Source organism: Corylus avellana, chromosome ca8 (assembly GCF_901000735.1).
Source record: "Corylus avellana chromosome ca8, CavTom2PMs-1.0".
Lineage (NCBI taxonomy): Eukaryota > Viridiplantae > Streptophyta > Magnoliopsida > Fagales > Betulaceae > Corylus > Corylus avellana.
Window position 1 is genome coordinate 18826836 of NC_081548.1, and position 18717 is coordinate 18845552.

Here is an 18717-nt window from a genome sequence, read left to right on the forward strand (position 1 = left end):
TACAGTCCAAACTTGCGTGCCAGAATATTCAACCCCACATGCAACTATGAAGTAAGCTGCATTCTTTTTATATATCTACTAAGTAAAGATATATATAAAGTACAATCAGAGATTAAATCCACGAAAGAAGTTTTTTTTAGTCGGAAAGGATTGTGTGGTTGGTTGTTCTCTCAGCCTATCTTCCTCTGAACACCCATAAGTCAACTGGTCTGGTCGTGCTTTTGTTCGTATCATGACGTGTCCCACAGTGAAAGCCCATACACTCCAAACTTGCGTGCCTGAATATTCAACCCCACATGCTGCTATGAAGTAAGCTACATCGTTTTGGGGATCCAAATCCAATCCCAAATTGAGAACATTAATGATGCTCATAATCTCCGGCAGTCAAGGAAGGCGGCGGCTTCTGCGTTCTGGGTTCTGATCTCCTGATCTCCATATTTCTGTTTATTGTGAGTGAGTGAGCTTGGAAAAGGGCCATGGCAGTAGGATTAGCAATAACAGGAGGCGAAGGTGGGCAGCAGCACTACAATGGGAGGATCACTCTGTTTCTCGTCTTATCTTGCATGATGGCTGCCATGGGGGGTGTTATCTTCGGCTATGATATTGGAATTTCAGGTCCGTTTTATAATAATTCATGATTATTGTTATTGATTGATTCTTCTGTTTAATCATTGTGGAAAATATCAAACCATTATACTCGAGCAATGAATTTTGAAGGTGGAGTTACCTCTATGGAGTCATTTCTGAACAAGTTCTTCCCAGAAGTGTTCATTAGAATGAAAGAAGATACCAAAATTAGCAATTACTGCAAGTTTGATAGCCAACTACTAACTTCCTTCACATCATCACTCTACGTGGCTGGCCTTTTCGCATCCTTCTTGGCCTCCTCTGTCACCACAACTTTTGGACGGATGCCATCCATCCTTGCAGGAGGAGCCGCATTCCTTGCAGGGGCAGCCCTCGGTGGTGCAGCTTTCAATGTCTACATGCTTATATTTGGCCGAGTCTTGCTTGGAGTTGGAGTTGGTTTTGCAAACCAGGTAGCATGTTTCAAATTTTCCTTCGCTTTTTTAGTTGTTTTAGGGTGAAAATTCTACACTTCTTTTATGAATTATATTAAGAAATAGCTTCTTTTTTACATTTATTAGACATATATAAGGCAGTTTTATCAAGTGGATTATTCATGTATTTGATAGCTAGTGGTAGTAACTTTATAAGAAAAAAGGACAATTATTAGGCCACAATGCCGACTAGGGCTGAGAGTTGGATAATTCGGTTATGAAAATGAAATTTTTGCATTTTGTACTGCCATGGTCAGTAAAGTCGAAATTTTCATCAACTTATTCTGCCAAACTTTATTTTACGTTACCGACATGATTATAGTGACAACCAGTAATGTCAGTAAGTAAAGAAATGGAAAAGTTGGTTGGTAAAGTCGGTTGGTAAAATTGGTTCGGTTAGAAAATGTTTTTCTGCCTACCAAACCGAGTTTGCCGGAAATAGAAAAATTCTACCGCCTACCGGCATCAGTTAAGCGGTGTCGGTAGGTTCGGCCAGCGAGCAGTAGGTGGTTATTTTGCACAGCCCTACTTATAACCGCTCTAAAAGCACGAATGCCGGACACAATGTCGATGCCTATAAAAGATTTGAGTTTGTTTCTCTTAACTTAACAGTAACTGGTTTTACGTGAAATGATAGCTCATAGAGCGAGGAAGTCACGGGATTGAATCGCCGGAGAGACATCATGAGAGTAAAAACGGGCTGCTTGACATGATGTCGAGGTCTGTAAAAAACTTACTCTCCTCCCTTAATATGAATTGGTTTTAAGTGAAATGGCAGCTCACGGGCCGACAAATGATTTATTTCCCTGACAAGGGAATCTCAAATCTTATAGAGTTTGGATCAATGACCAACTGAATGTAAATTTCTCATTAACAATGAAGTCATCAAGAAATATTAATGGCTATCATTTTCTTCTGCAATATGCTTTTCTTTGCAGTCAGTCCCCCTATATCTCTCTGAAATGGCTCCACCTAAATACAGAGGAGCAATCAACAATGGCTTCCAATTCAGCGTTGGCATTGGCGCTATATCAGCGAGTCTCATCAACTTCGGCACCGAAAAGATCAAAGGTGGCTGGGGCTGGCGAATCTCTATAGCAATGGCTGCTGTCCCGGCCTCAATTCTAACACTTGGTGCATTTTTCCTCCCGGAAACACCCAACAGCATAATCCAACGCAGCAACGACCACCACAAGGCCAAAAAAATGCTACAACGCGTCCGAGGAACCGATGATGTCCAGGCAGAATTAGACGATCTCATCAAAGCAAGCTCCATTTCAAAAACAATTGAAAACCCATTCAAGAAAATTGTACAAAGAAGATACAGGCCTCAGCTTGTAATGGCAATAGCCATACCTTTCTTCCAACAAGTGACGGGGATCAATGTCATCGCCTTCTATGCCCCTATACTCTTTCGGACGATCGGATTAGGCGAAAGTGCCTCACTTTTGTCCGCGGTAATATTAAATCACCACTTATCTTAAAAGCTTAAATTAAATTTAAATTTAATTTATATTCTAACAGGTAATGACGGGGATTGTTGGAACTGGATCAACCTTCATATCCATGCTTATAGTGGACAAACTAGGCCGAAGAGTTCTGTTCACCACAGGAGGAATTCAGATGTTCATCTCACAAGTTATGGTTGGAGGAATAATGGCGGCTAAGCTAGGCGACCATGGCGGGATAGGCAAAGGGTCTGCATATTCTATTCTGGTTTTGATATGCGTGTATGTTGCGGGTTTTGCGTGGTCATGGGGTCCGTTGGGATGGTTGGTTCCAAGTGAGATTTTTCCGTTGGAGATTCGATCGGCCGGGCAGAGCATTACGGTGGCAGTGAACTTTCTCTTCACTTTCATTGTTGCTCAAACGTTTCTTGCTATGCTCTGTCACTTCAAGGCCGGGATCTTCTTCTTTTTTGGTGGATGGGTGGTGGTGATGACGGTGTTTGTGTACTTGCTGTTGCCGGAGACTAAGAACGTGCCTATTGAACAGATGGACAGAGTGTGGAGGGAGCATTGGTTTTGGAAGAGATATGTGGGGGAAGGGAGTGAGGATGAAAATGCTTAGAACTTTTTTTTTTTTTTTCTTGATGAGCAGAATGAAGATGAGATTCAATCCAAATTGGATGAGGGAATATATCAATTGATGGGCGGGCAATTTATTTGACCCATTCATAACCGTCATCAAGAGGGCTTTGTGGCTTTTGTTTTTTTAATTTTCGTGTAATTTACCCTTTTCCCCTCCCCTGCATTAAATAAATAAACTCTTACCTCCCTATTTTGTTGTAAAACTCCAAAATTACACTTGGAAAACACAATAATAGCATTTGTTTTTTTGGTTTAAAAAGCTGTACTTTACCTACCTAATGTTAGATATAACTTGAATTATTATTATTGTAAGTTTAGTTATAGAGATATATGTGTTTGTGTGTAAATGAGTGTGTTTATATGTATGTATGGATGTAGGTGTTTGTGTATGAGCATAATGAATTTATACACATACTATAAAACATACATATAAACTTGAGATCAAATTATTTAAGATTTAAGTTAATTTATTGAATTAACTCAAATGATAAAATTTTAACGATAATTAATTAACTAAAGATAAAAAATGAATAAATTAATTGAGTAGCCGGTGAAAAAGTTTGAAATCATTCGAGAATAAATGAACTAAGCTTGAATAAAATATCTAATTTAGTGATAAGCTAATGTTCAAGCTTATGTATAAAATAAAATTAAATAAGTCAAGCTTAAATATTCCTTACTCGACCTGACTTGAGTACAACCATGCGTGCATCAAGGGCTGTAAATAAACTAGTCTGTTCAATAACTTGCTTGATACTCGCTCGGTTTAGTTTGACCTAAACTAGAGCTTGATATTGTAGAAGCCCACTTGTTAATGTAGAAACCCGCTAAATTAGTAAATGATGCATACTTGACTCGCTCGAGAAAATTCGATAGAGGCTCGCGAGCTCAGCTCATTCAAATATATATATATATATATTACTAAAAATTAGTTATATAAATGTACATATGTATAATAGTAATTAAGTAATATATGTTATATAAATTACTTAATATTTATGTGTGTGTATTAGTTGAGAGCGACTTCGGTGCACCTATTGCACAAAAGTCACATTTTGTGCCACTAATAAGAAGTTGACACATCAGCCAATTTCATTAAACTTATTCTTAAAATAAAAACTCAACCACACCAGATTATATTCTAGATAAAATAAAAAATTAATTAAAAAATATATATATTACTAAAAATTAGTTATATAAATGTACGTATGTATAATAGTAATTAAGTAATATATGTTATATAAATTACTTAATATTTATGTGTGTGTATTAGTTGAGAGCGACTTCGGTGCACTTGATGCACAAAAGTCACATTTTGTGCCACTAATAAGAAGCTGACACATCAGCCAATTTCATTAGACTTATTCTTAAAATAAAAACTCAACCACACCAAATTATACTATAGATAGAATAAAAAATTAATTAAAAAATATATATTACTAAAAATTAGTTATATAAATGTACGTATGTATAATAGTAATTAAGTAATATATGTTATATAAATTACTTAATAGTTATGTGTGTGTATTAGTTGAGAGCGACTTCGGTGCACCTGTTGCACAAAAGTCACCTTTTGTGCCACTAATAAGAAGCTGATACATCAGCCAATTTCATTAGACTTATTCTTAAAATAAAAACTCAATCACACCAGATTATACTCTAGATAAAATAAAAAATTAATTAAAAAAAATAGAATTGAAGGGGTGGCTGGCTGGCCACCCCTCCCCCACTTTGGGTGGCTGGCTGCCACCCCTAGGCCTAGGGGTGGCCCCCTTCAATTCTGTTTTTTTTAATTTTTTTTTAATTTTTTATAAACAATTAATTTTTTTTATTTCATATGTGATATAATATGGTGTAGTTAAGCTTTTTTTTTTTAAAAAAAAAAATAAAACTTAAGTTTGGTAAGCTTGGTTTAGGTGTCAACTTCCGATTGGTTGCACAAAACTCAGTGCAACCTCCCTATATAAGTTATTCTTGTATTAGTTAACATACTAACTAGTTAGTTCATAAACTAATATATTATATAGTTAATTAATATATACTAAGTAAGTAAGCAACTTAGTAAATATAATTAATGTCTTCAAGAGATAGCTCAATCGGCAGCGGACCACGCCTCATGAAGTGGAGGTCATTAGTTCAAATCCTCCATTCTATTGTGTGGACATGTCAAAAAAGAAAAAGAAAAAAGTAAATATAATTAACTATAGATTCTTTTTTTATTCTTCAAGTATAACTATATAACTTAATATTTCTATATATGTTATTTATATTATTTTATATGCGTGTCGTTATATATTAATGTTAACATACAAACTAATAGAGCATCGAAACAATATAGCCAAATTAAATTCTTTTTTTCTTCAAGTATAACTATATAATATACTCGTTCTATAATTAATTAGTTATACATAGTATACTATATTTATAACTTGCTCACATTATACATATACTATAGTTTTTATTATCTAGTTATGTATAACAATATATTATTGATTTACTACCTATAGACTATAGTTATATGGTATATTGTATAATATGTCTTATATATTTACATATTATATATTTATACTATAGACAAACGTCTAAAGGTTGTTTTAAAATTTGAGATTGAACTTTGCTCGAATTATACATTAAAGAATTTAATAGCCTAACTCGAAAATAACAGCATTCTCAACGAATTTGAGTTTGAGCTCGAATTCGCCTGAGATTTAAACGAGTCAAGCTTAAATACACATTTCGTAGCTTGATTCAAATAAGCATATTCATAAACGAGACAGTCTTAAAACCTTGACTCAATTACAGCCCTACGGTGCATGCATTGAAAATGAAAACATGTATGGTAATTACTTGAAGATGCCAGGGGTGATTCTAAACTGTCGTATTGAAGATATCCGAGTTATATATATATTTAGGATGTTGTGTCTGCTCATCCACTCTTGTTTCTTCGAGCGGATAAAATCTTTTGAATTGACTTCAACAGAAAAATAAAAACTGTAAATAGAAAAAAAAACAAACTTACGCAGTATTCGGGCTAATATTTTTTTATATATATAAATAAAATAAAAATAAATATTCTCTAAGATTAACCGAAACAACCCGGGTAAAGTTAGCACACACACACAGCCGTTAGAACACTCCAGGCAACCACAACACCGAAAAGCACACGTTGGGCCCCGCACTTTCCGCGAAATGAAACTTAGCTTTAATTGGCCCACGTCAACGACTAAGTCCCTGACGTGGCGCACAGAATCCCAGATTCCCACGGCGGCGGACTTTCTCTCTCTAACCTCTAACGTCTCTCTCTCTCTCTCTCTCTTGCCAACCTCGCATGACTTTCAAAAGTTGAACTCCCCATCCACAATTTGTTTCAGCTTCGACAATCCTAGGGTTTCTCTCAATTCTCTCTTGTGTTTGTTTCGATTTTTTTTTTCTTGGTGACCAAACAGAGCATAAAGGATCTTTAAGGATAGAATTTCTAATCATAATTCACTTGTCTTTTATATAGGTCAAGTCAGCGTTCAGAGGAAGCTTCACTGGTATTTGTTGTTCGGATTCGATTCTGGTCATTGACTCACTGCGACTGCTTCAATGCCTTCCGCCGTCACGCCTCCGTGGCGTGAGAAGGCTTCTGGTTTCTTCTCCTCCTCAGGTATTTGTATTTGCCTGTGCAATTTTTTGTTGCTTGGCCTCTTTGATTTGGTTGTTTGGTGATGTATTTGAAACTGAGGGGGTTTAAAGCAGGGGTGAAGCTTAAGGAAGCGGGGCAATCAGCCGGAACATTGGTCGGAGAGGTTGCCAAGGATGCGAAAGGTAACTTCGCCGATGCGGCGGAACGCTTTGGCTCGATCGTGAAGACCAGATGGTCGCTTCTGCAGGAGCCGTCGACACGGCATGCCGTTCAGGAACGGCTCATCTCCGCTGCTGCCACCACTGGAACGTTTCTTAGGAAGGGCGTTTCGGAGACGAAGGACAAGGTTGCCATTGGGAAGACTAAAGTTGAAGAGGTAAATTTAGCTGAAGAGCCACTTTTTGAATGGAATACTAGTTATTGCCAAATTATTTTTTCAATGTGAGATGTCTTTAAGTGATATTCATAATATAATGTTCTTTACTAGGTCAAGTTTCCGTTTCTTATTTCAGCAATATGAGTGGTCAGTAAGATTATCCTATGAGTAAATCTGGATGACTAATCTAGGCTGTTCTGATAGGGATTTGCATTAAAGTAAATAGCGAAACCTGGTCTGCACTCTTAGGAATTTCTATTGGTTTTGATACGTGCTTCGTTCGATTAACAGAAGTAGGATTTTAACGTTGTGATTAACAACTAACAAAAGCACAGACTAAACACTTAAAACTCAATTTCGGAGGTGAAATATGACCCTAGATTGATTGTCCATCGTTCCGTTTTTGTTTATTTTATATCTTTATGAATTCTTTTAAGGGTCTTCTTGAATCAATGGTCTCCAACACCTAGTGATTCTTGCTGTTGGAATTTGGACTATGACTGAATTGGTCGATTATAACCATTTAAGAGACCATGGATCAACTAATGAGGCTTCCCTTATGAAAGGGACACGCAAAAGCAGTGTCCTATTACAGGATTTATAAAATTTCTCTGATTACCTATCAAAAAAGAAAAAAAAAAATTACGGGATGGAACTTAAATTTAAATACTTATATTATTCATACACGTAAGTCCTTTTAGCTTATGTCAACTCTTCTTCTTATAAATCACTCTGTGATGGTTCTACTTTTCTTCTTCATTTGTAATTTTCAATAAATTTTTTTAGCAGTCTATCTTGACCTCTGTTTTGGTATTTCTCTCTCTCTCTCTCTCTCTCTCTCTCTCCCCCCTCATATTCAACAACTTTTTGCGTCCGATGAAAATGAAAAAAAAGAAAAAAAAGAAAAAAAGAAGAAGAAGTAAAAATCAGACTAATAGAAGTATTATGTGATGCAGAGGTCCCATTTTGTTCAAATGGAAGTGATCACTAAATCTGTAAATTCATTCTCGGCTTATAGATGTTGTTTTACCTTTATTTCACCATGATTGATATAAACTCGTGTCAAATGTTAAGATACAAAAATGTGGTAGTCCATAAGGTCTAAGGTTCGAATCCCCTTGGGTGCAAACAATTCCTTAGGGCCAGTCCGTCGGCAAAGCCAGTATTACCCGATCCATGTAGAGGAGGCGCTTTACACGGATCCAAAGTTTACCTAATAGTGGTGTGGACACAAAATGGCGATTCCTTGGAGGGGTTCCTCGTTATAAAAAAAAAAAAAAAAAAAAATTGTTAAGATACAGAAATGAGGTGATAAATATGTTAGCTGAACAAAGACATGACAGGAATGTTGCCCCACTCTTTGAGTTGGAAAATCGCAAATATTGAGTAATGTTTATTCTCACTAGGACAGTTGTTGCTTATAAAAATATTTTGCAAGTCCGCCATGAATGTTAAAGTGTTGGTCATAACTTCATCTGGAAAAGTAAAATTACACTAATACTATTAACTCAAATTAACCCTAAACTTGATTCTGTATGTGGGAAATGCAACAAACGTGGGAGATTTGATGTGCTTTCCTATGAGTGCATCTAGGATCCACTAGTTCAAGAAGAGGTTGTCCTTCTACTTTTTCTCATCTTTTTTATTTTTCCTACTAATGATAAAGTGTTCCTTTTACCTCTTCTCAACACTAAATGAATATATGTGAAAATTGGTCTGCAATCTAAAAAAAACAAGTATTTTTCTTTATAATTTTTTTTATAATCCCTATAGAAAATTGATGCGAAGACCAATTAAGCATTTCAGTTAATGTTAGGTTTACTAAGCCTTAATGCTGAACCTTATAGGCCAGAAATGGTTCCAAATTCATCGATGCAGAGTTGAAATGAAGGTCTGTTGGGGATTATGGGTGCTTCAATTCAGCGTCCGCTGGGGTTTATCAATCCAGCAAAGTGGGTTGTTGGAAAAATTTCTCCCCAAAATCGACTGACCTGACCCATGCACACCATTACCCACACGTCGGACCAGCTAAGCTCTCTTATATGCTGGTAGGGTGCAGCTTATCAGGTCAGTTTTCCACAAAGTACTGCTGCATCGGTTGGAGATTTGACCTTTTTATTCTGTGTAAGGTGTTGGGGTATGCATGGGTTGGATTGGTTGGTTTGGGGGGAAAATCTCACACCAAACCAAACTTGTTGGGTTGGGAAATCTTCCAACTGAAATCGATTGACGACCAATGACCCCCCTAAAATGAAAGTAATGGGTTGCATTTGGTTTGAAGAAATTTCGGATTGGATTGTTCGTTTGAAAGTTTAAAACTTCACATTTCTATTTCATTTTCCTCAATTTTTCTTAGCAACCAAACAGAAACCTAACTACCAAAAATTGAGAGACTAAGAGAGCACCCATTGCCCACAACGTAGACTTGTCCTATACAACTTGGTGATGGCAGCAAAGGTTTTTGCTTACTTTAAAAAGGTGTTAGACTGTCATTAGTAAACTGATTACACTGCAGATGCTGAATAATTGGTTTGGGTTGGGTTGGTTTGAGTGATTTAGGTGGGGTGGTCAACTTAAACCTGTAGCCTGAGTAAGGTTTTAGACCACCATTATTCACTTTACTGAATCAACCTACTCTAGGTGTTGAATTCTTTTTTCTTCTACTCCATTAGTGGACATCACAGTAATATGACCACTATTTTTCTTTTCTAATAGTAATTCATCAAAAAAATATTATTTTCTAATAGTAATAATTTATTTAAGGAAAAAAATACATGGATTCATAGAATGACTTCCTCGAAGCTACAATCTAATGTTTAAACTAATAAGAAAACCCAAAAATGAACGATGGATTCTGCTTAAAAGTGATTATCCATTCATACAATGGTCTCAAAAGAATATATATATATATATATATATATATATATATATATATATATATATATATATATATATTGGCTAGTTAAGGTAATGAACACTATTATGACAGCTATTTACATAAGGTAATGAAACCCAATGCATGGTCATCCTTTTAAGGTTTGAGATCTTATCTTGATGATGTCCATAAAACAATACTTCTCCTAAGGTTCTATACTATTAAGGATGACTAGTTATCAATGATTTTTAAAAATATATTGGCTTGGGGAAATGTGCAAGTCAGAAAGTAAAACCTAAAAGCTATAGTAGTAGATCAGACATCTTTATTCTTTTTTTATGGATTACAAGTGCTTGGTCAAAGTTGTAGAACTTAAGTTTGCTTTTATAGTACCGCAAATTGTTACATTTAAAATGGGTCATACCCTCACTCTAACCTGTGTAGAATGTTTAGGAATTAGTTTGAGAGTACTTTTGAGTTGTCTAGCTGTTTCAAGTGTTGGATTTCTTAACAATTCTTTCTATATCTTCCTGCATATATGAAAATTTTGGTGTATTTTCTTGATACAATACATGTTAGAGAAAGTACAGAATTCAATTTTAAGTACAGAATTCAATGTTAAGTATGATAAGGAGTTTTGAAAACTAAGGTCATCGCTATTTAGTGTTTACAACAACCTGTAATAGACTTCTCTTCGAGAAAAGATAGTAACAAGCTCATCTGTGGTATTGAGTTTGTTTCAGGTGGCAAAGAAGACTGCGCAAAAAAGCAAGATTATCTTGACTGACATTGAACGATGGCAGAAGGTATGGGCAACTAGTATTTCTTCTTTCTCTTCTTGTTCTCGTCCCTTTTTCTTTTCCTTTTTTTTTTCTCTCTCGTCATCAAGTTTCAAAATCCTTATGTTGTTTTCATCATCTGCAGGGAGTTGCTAGCACTGATGGTAAGTTACTTAAACTTGGATTAATTTTAGCTCTGCGGATAGTATTTCATATTTGGTAGGCCTTTTCATTCTATGTTTTATTGGTTGAACAATTGACTGTCTCTACAAAGACTTTCTGGCTAGTTGATGTTCATTATGTTGGTTTAGTGAAGCTGAGATGGTCAATAAGAGTTCTCTGTTTTATTTGGTAATAGTAGTAAAGCTAAAAACAAATGGAATAGAAAGAAATATAATAGTTTGAATCATGTATCAGTGGCAAATATCCATTAAAGGTAGGAAAGAAGGTTCCATTGGAACAATTATTTATTTCTATACTGACTGATCTGTGATGACTCTGGGTTGCTTTTAATTCAGCATTATTGGCTTAACCTGTCAACAGAACTTTCTTGCTGTTCTTATAGTGGTATTTCCTCTATACTTATTTGCTTTTCTTCTTTCCTAGTATTTGGCGTTCCAATTCAGGTCACAGTGCAACGGCAACAATCCACCAGGCCCATTCCCAATATTCTGGTCAAATGTGCAGATTATCTCATATTATCAGGTACAGAATATAGACAAAGTAATACTTTCCTGAAATATATATAAACTTCGCTTTAATTTTCATTTCAATTCTGGGAGTAACTTGTTTCTTGTTTTGATTTTAAGGACTAAATGCGCCAGACATTTTTAAGTCTGAAGGAGATAAAAAAGTCATTCAACAATTGGTTTCAATATACAACCAAGGTATCTCCATAGATGTCTACATTTATTCAATTTGGATGATATTATCTTATAATTCTGTAATCTAATGCTATAGGATATTTATTACAGATTCAAATGCGTCATTACCAGAGGGAGTAAATCCAGTTAACGTAGCAGCTCTAGCTAAATGCTACCTAGCTAGCCTTCCTGAGCCACTAACTACGTTTGAGCTTTATAACGAGATCACAGGTGCTCGATCTAGCATACATGCAATGAGAAACATACTTAAGAGGCTTCCTATTGCGAACTACATGACCCTGGAATTTATCACTGCTTTGTTACTCCGCGTTAGCCAGAAGTCACTTCTTAACAAGGCATGAATTCTCTCTCTCTCTCTCTCTCTCGTGTTATTGTGAATTGGGCGTCTTGATCATGGGTGTCACCTGTGGGTTGGTGTGCAGTTGGGCTCAGGCATTTTCTTATTAGATATGTACTCCTCACTTCATAGGTGATTGTATATCCGGTGTGTTTGTTTTCAGACACCAATAGGATAATCAGTTGGTTAGATTATCACCCTTTCTATGCATTACAGTTTTGTGTGTAAAGATAAACTTTTATTTTTCTGAAGGGAATTTTTAAAGCATCGTTGGATTAGCATATTAATATTACTTTGACTGCTGTTGAAAGAAAATATTTGTTGATCTATTTACAAAGTGGTTGTTACTTTTGAGGTGCATACCATTTTAGCATCTAAACTTATGCAGGCGTTTCCAATGAATAAGGTTCCCCATATTTTGATATTCATTATACTTTTCACTTTGTTTTTACAATCACTGGGTAATACAAACCTAAGAAGTCCATATGGGACCAGAAATTGCTCTTTACTTATACCTGGGATTACTGCTAAGCTGAAAACAATTCTGAAACACTAGTATCACCCATTACAACTATTTGAAAGAAAAGAATGGATTGTCGAGGATTCTTCGTTAAATCAAGACAGTTCATGGTTTACTCAGCTCCCTGTTGACCATAAAGGAAATGTTGTAGTTTTTATCTGTTGTTTGTCACTATCTGCAGCTTTGATTTTCATGTGACAACTATGGAACTTTCATTGTCTAATTTATTATGGGCATCTGATCAATTTATTTTTCTATTTTATTCATTCTTCTTACTGAATGAGCAACTGCAGAACAGTGTGTAAAATTGTTTTCCTGTAGGTATGTATTTCATAAGCTTTTTCTGTTGTTAACTTCCTTACAGATGGATGCCCGAAGCCTTGCCATGGAAATGGCCCCTGTTATTATTTGGCAGAACGGACGGAAACCAGAGTCTTACAGGAAATATTGGAATGAACCATCGAAAGGTCCTTCCAAGAACTTGGATCCCCCATCTGGTTATAGTGCGTGGGACATGCTTGCTGGTGAGTAGTCCTATTTCATACAGTTTCTGCATTTATATCGACTATGTGCCTAGGCTAGTGTGCTCTTGTAGAGTGAATGAAAAGGGTGGGGCATCTAGACTCCTATTTCACAGGAGTCATGGGCTCAGTTGCATATGCTTTGCGCATGCACGAGTGGAATGCCCATTGCAATACTTGGTTTGACAACATTGTGCTGAAGTTATTAGATCAAATATAGATATCAACTGATTCCTAAATATGAACCCTTCACACATCTAGAGTGACTTACCAAAATTTATTCATCTGGAATTCGTAACTTGGGTTACAAACCCCACATCAAAATTAGGTCTGAGCATAAACTTAGACTCTTTGGATGAAAGAAGAAAATCTAGAGTGGAATATTGTCGGAGGTTTTTATTCTTTGTTATTTATTGGGTGTGGTTGGTGATATCTCGTTGAAGTTGGACCAATGATTGATATCACATTGTTTGAATGATGTATCTATCAGTCACCAAAAACTTATGTTGACAATAAATGCTTACCAATTTTGTTTTCTTGGTATTCACTGATAATAGCTGTGCCTGTAAAGTTTTTGTTTTCTTTTTCAGTTGAATTTCCTGGGTTATGGTGGACATTATCCATTTTTTTCTGTTTCATTTTATTTGTTGGAGTTAGTAAGTGCTTAATCTTTTCTTTCCTTAATCTTGTGGTTACAGAGGAGGGTGAAACTATAGATGCATCCTCTCCCATTCCCTTGGATGACGGCATGCCAATTGACTTTGGTGCTATTGAGGTTGTTCAATGTCTTACAGAACATCACAATGCAATTTTCACGGATGCTAATGAAACAATCTGGAGATGACTTGGAATTACTCGGTTCCCTCATACAGCATGGGATTTGTCGAGTTAAATAGTATAACCAATTATTTCTCAAAGATTGAATACCTAATCCGGTCCCGATGATCATTGCTCGGTAGTAGATGTAATGTTCTTCGCAAAAGCTGGGAGGGTTACTGGATATGGGTTCATGTGTTTTAATGATCTGGGAGTGCTACAGCGTTTAAATTGAGTATAGGTTTTGCCATTATTTGCTGCTTGAGGAATGGAAATCATGTCTTTAAAAGATTAATCAGTTCTATACCTTGTACATAGTTTGAAGCTGTGAAATTCTTGTCATGTGATTGCAGTTGGATTAATGATTTTATGGTGATTTATGTGATTTATAAGATTGATCTTATGGTGAACTGCCTTACTGTATAATAAATGGGACTTAAATTCTTTTCATGAGATTGCATGAGGCAAACAAGTATAAACACAAAAGGATGTACTCTTGGCAGTAATAAAGATGAACTTGAAACTGTTGGAATGTAACACACCCAGCTCCATTTGAAAAGAGCTCCAAGCGTCAATGATTCACAACTCAATCAGAGTTTGGCAGGGGTTCAAGGCAATCAAACATGTCATCGAAGAATATGTCAGGGCTTGGAGGGTTTTCATTTCCTTCTTGCTGATACCCATTCTGGGCATTGCTTGTTAATTCCAAAGTCGGCATTGTGGCAGTGAATTTCAGGCCGCTTTCGGTTCCTGAAGTTTCTGATTGCCTGAACATACCCAAGAAGTTGGGATCACAGGGCTCTAGGGTGAACTCCCGGCATTCTGGGATGAGTGAGAGGTCTACTTGGGATTGAGATAGCTGAGAGAAAGGGTCCTCTGAAGAGGAGGCAAGGGATCCTGCCATGTCAATGGGTGTGGCCTCGTGTATAGCAAGGTTTGCTCCGAGAATTTTTGGGTTAGGCCTCACCAAATTTGGCATTTCCAATATCTTGTACTCTTGAGAGTTTTCTGGATAAGAATATTGGTACTGATTCTTGTAATTCTTGTAAGACAATGACTCTTCCTCTATCAAAGTGGAACCGTAAACTGGCACCTGAAAGTATATTATTAATATGTGATTTTCATATTGAGTAATGCTAGAAACTACATTTTTTTATCCTACAATAATGATGTGGCAGTCTCAACCAACCTTTAGATCAATTCTTTTTTAAAAAAAAAAAAATCCAAAAGTTTGGTTGGGACGGTCACGTTATCATTATAACAATAAAAATATAGTTTATAACGTTTCTCTTTCGGATCATATCAATACTATAAAGTACAAAAGGTTTCTCAAGAAGCAAAAATCCGTTAAATCAAGTTCATAAACGGGATATAAAGATATAAGGTGACTGATTTTCAACAAACTCTACTTTGAGATACAAATTCTAATAATGCAAATCAAAGGGGTAATCATGCTTCCAAAAACTTCATCCACCTTCTTCTTCTTCGCATTAAAAGATGGCTCCTTCAATCAAATAATACTTCACATTACATGATGAAACAGTAAGAAGGGTGATTTTTTTTTTAACAAAGAAGGATGAGCTAATGAAACAAGATTTCAAATTGTCATGCCAAACAACACTCAAGAAATAAAAATCTATTCTTCAATATAATTGGAAATTATGAAAACATAGTTATATTTAACTGATTTATCTTTCTATAGGAAATAATACCAAAAAAATAAAAAAATAAAAGATGATGCAATTTTAAAGGCAACAGCCTAGAAATTAAGGCTGAAAGTTATCATATTTCTTACCTCTAGAAGTGGCAGTTCATGGAAAACAAGATCTTTGCCTTTGTTCTTTTTCTGTAAGTTTGGTGATGGAGTTTTCAAAATCCTCTCCAGCCTTTTCCGTCTAGTACTCCAGAAGTTCTTCACATCATTATCTGTTCTTCCGGGCAAATATGTTGCAATTTTCGCCCACTTGTTCCCAAATTGTGCCTGTAATTCTATGGCCACCCTCTCTTCCTCTGCTGAAAACTTGCATCCACTATACATTTGTTTTTAAAAAAAAAACAAACAAAAACAAAATTCACCTTCTTCCACAGCTCTCATGTTAGTCATGTACAACCACTTAAATAACATATAAAGCAAGACTTATAACATTTTGTTATCCTTCAAAAGCTCCACTGTTACCATTAGAGAGCCCTTTTTTTTTTTTTTTTTTTTTTTCTAGAAAAGAAAAATAAAAAACAATAACAACATTTACTAAAAAACAAACATTAAAAAACAATAAATTTCAATTAAAGTATGAAAGATGCGCTTTCTACAGTATTTCAAAGATCTAGTCGAGACCCCGGTTATTAAAAAAGCATAAGAAAAAAAAAACTTACGTCTTCAAATTGGGTCTAAGTTTGTTGACCCATCTAAGACGACAAGATTTCCCGGTTCGCGGCAACAATCCTTTGGATCGAAGGGAACTCCAATCTCTTGGACCATATTTGTGCACATAATTTATAAGCACATCATCTTCTTCAGCAGTCCATGGCCCTTTCTTCAAGTAGGTTTTATCACTACTTTGTCTTTCCATTTTCCTTTCTATTTTCTTCACTTGATGATCACAATTTAACCCAAATTGCTGCTTTCTCTTCTTCCAATTCATTGTCTTTTGCGAAAAATGAGATTGTGTATGTAATATTAATAGGATGTCTTTTAGGTATGTTTGGCTCCTCTGTGCTCAGCTTCATGGAAGTATGGTGCACTCGCCTTCCTGTCCCTCTGATAAATTGAACCAATGGATTTGATCGTGAAAGCGGAACATTTTGCTGGTTCATCTTTGCTGACATGGCAGAGAATTGTTGGTCCTTGTAATTAAGAGAAGCACTGTATATCTTTTTCTCCATGCGTTGACGGTTGTGACGGTTAGTGGCACCACTTACCCCCGCCTTTCTCTACTTATTTGAATTATGAGACCGAAATTACTGACATATCCTCCTCCTCTTGTTAGAATTGGAACAACACTACTAACTTTGAGTTGCGAAAATTTAGGGGGGAAAAAAAGATAAAATAAAGGAAAATTGCAGTCTAAAATCAGAATTGAAAATTTTCTCTGAAAACTTGAGTTATGGAACACAGCAAGATGTCCCAATTCGTTTCGATGTAAAATATTTTGGGGAAAATACACTTTACTCTCTAACTATCCACTAATTTGTATTTTTAACTCTAATGTTTAAAAAATAATATTTTACCCTATCAAAGTATCTGATATTGACATTTGACCCCATGAAGTACACTTTACCCACTGAAGTATTTTGAATTGACACTTTACCCCCCCAAACTCAGTTACTTCTAGGAGTAAAGTGTCAACTCAAAATACTTTCGGTGGTAAAGTGTACTTCATAGAATCAATTGTCAATGTCAGATACTTTGAGGAGGTCAAGTGTACTTTATGGGTCAAGTGTCAATGTCAGATACTTTAGGGGATAAAGTGTCACTTTTTAAACATTAGGGTTAAAAGTGCAAATTGGTGAATAGTTCAGGGGGTAAAATGTATTTTCTCCAAATATTTTTGTTAAAAATGTTTTTAAAAAGTGACTGTTATTTGCTATCGGTTTGCAACTCTAAAAATGATTTGAAAAACATTATTTGACTTTTGACTCGTATAAAAAATTGCTAATTTTTTTAAAAAAATATTTTTATATAATCTGAACAGTTAAAAAAAAAAAAAAAAAAAAAAAAAAAAGAGTCGCGGTAGAAGATAGTGTGTGAGAATAGAAGGCCTCAAGGCTGGGATTAAGATCCATAGAAATTGCTTGCCCATATTACTTGCAATTTGAACATCAATTGCGATTGCGAGCGGGCCCTTATAAGGTCGCCTATCCAGAGTCTCCAGACAAGTAAGCATTTCTATCTTAATGATGTATTGTTTTATCTTAAACTTGATGTATTAAGATAATGACCTCTTTTGTCTAACTTTTCTCTCTTGACAAAGCTCTAACTATTTCAATTGTTTAATTTCATAATTTGAGGGTTAGGATCACAAATAGTAAACTAGAATTTAATAAATAATTCCAGCATGCACCCAATAATTGATGTTCTTAATATTTCATAATTTTTTTTGTTCGTCTCCTTTTCTTCCTCTTCCTTCCCGCCCGATCATCACTATAGTCACTGCCGTGACAAAAGAAGAAAAAGTAGATGAAGTGAATTGCGCTTTAAAAACACGAGATTCTCATATGCTCGGAGGATAGATAACACTTTTAAAGATTAAAATTTAGAGTAATTTTAGAAGTCTTTGTGTAACACCCTAACTTTAAGCCTATAATAGATTTACATGTTAGACTTGAGAGAGATTTTATGAAGTTTTGGGTTGGGTGAGAGCACGTACACTTTGGTAAATGAGAACTTATACGTGAGTTTTGATAAAAGAGAGAGAAAGGTGTTTGTGAGTGAAAAGAGAGAACGTGCTTGAGTTGTGTGTCATTTAATTTCTTTAGATAATGTCTAGGAATTTAAAAGCATGTAGTTATAAGATTCTAAAGATGAGATATTTTCAAAAATTACATATGCTTTGATAACTGGTTTGATTAATCATAAGGACATTTAATAAAATTTGAATTCTAAGAGATAAATTATTCTTTATCACATAGCTTTAGATTTTTTAAACTAAAATTTTAAAACAGAAATTGTCAACAAATATATTTGCATGATATTGTGAAATCTTTTAAATTTTGTAATTGTCTAATATTTAAATATTCAAATAAAATATTTGAAACTTATAAATACAATTATATTTTATTAACTCATTGTTGGGCTTTTGATCCATTTTTACTAAGCTGTCTTAGGCCCAA

The 18717-nt window shown here is 35.3% G+C and overlaps 3 protein-coding genes across 5 annotated transcripts; 2 read left to right on the top strand and 1 right to left on the bottom strand.

Moving 5' to 3' along the window:
• Positions 1–463: 463 nt before the first annotated feature.
• Positions 464–3131, top strand: LOC132190983 (hexose carrier protein HEX6-like). The gene is made up of 4 exons (XM_059606007.1): positions 464–615; positions 718–1040; positions 2000–2518; positions 2586–3131. Exons 1-4 carry the CDS (start codon positions 477–479, stop codon positions 3129–3131), a joined length of 1527 nt encoding a protein of 508 aa, XP_059461990.1. The 5' UTR covers positions 464–476.
• Positions 3132–6401: 3270 nt separating this feature from the next.
• On the top strand, positions 6402–14297 carry LOC132190251 (uncharacterized Rho GTPase-activating protein At5g61530). 3 transcript variants are annotated; one of them, XM_059605184.1, is made up of 10 exons: positions 6402–6538; positions 6657–6800; positions 6890–7155; positions 10774–10836; positions 10955–10973; positions 11416–11514; positions 11619–11696; positions 11784–12028; positions 12915–13074; positions 13770–14297. In XM_059605184.1, exons 2-10 carry the CDS (start codon positions 6740–6742, stop codon positions 13913–13915), a joined length of 1137 nt encoding a protein of 378 aa, XP_059461167.1. In that variant the 5' UTR covers positions 6402–6538; positions 6657–6739; the 3' UTR covers positions 13916–14297. The 3 variants fall into 3 exon arrangements, with proteins under 3 accessions (XP_059461167.1, XP_059461169.1, XP_059461168.1); XM_059605186.1 differs by having other exon boundaries at positions 6893–7155; XM_059605185.1 differs by lacking the exon at positions 6402–6538 and adding an exon at positions 6541–6558.
• Positions 14298–14383: 86 nt separating this feature from the next.
• On the bottom strand, positions 14384–15925 carry LOC132190984 (transcription factor DUO1-like). The gene is made up of 2 exons (XM_059606008.1): positions 15683–15925; positions 14384–14980 (listed from the first exon to the last, which is right to left on the bottom strand). The coding sequence occupies exons 1-2, from the start codon at positions 15923–15925 to the stop codon at positions 14474–14476; spliced, it is 750 nt and encodes a 249-aa protein (XP_059461991.1). The 3' UTR covers positions 14384–14473.
• Positions 15926–18717: the final 2792 nt, after the last annotated feature.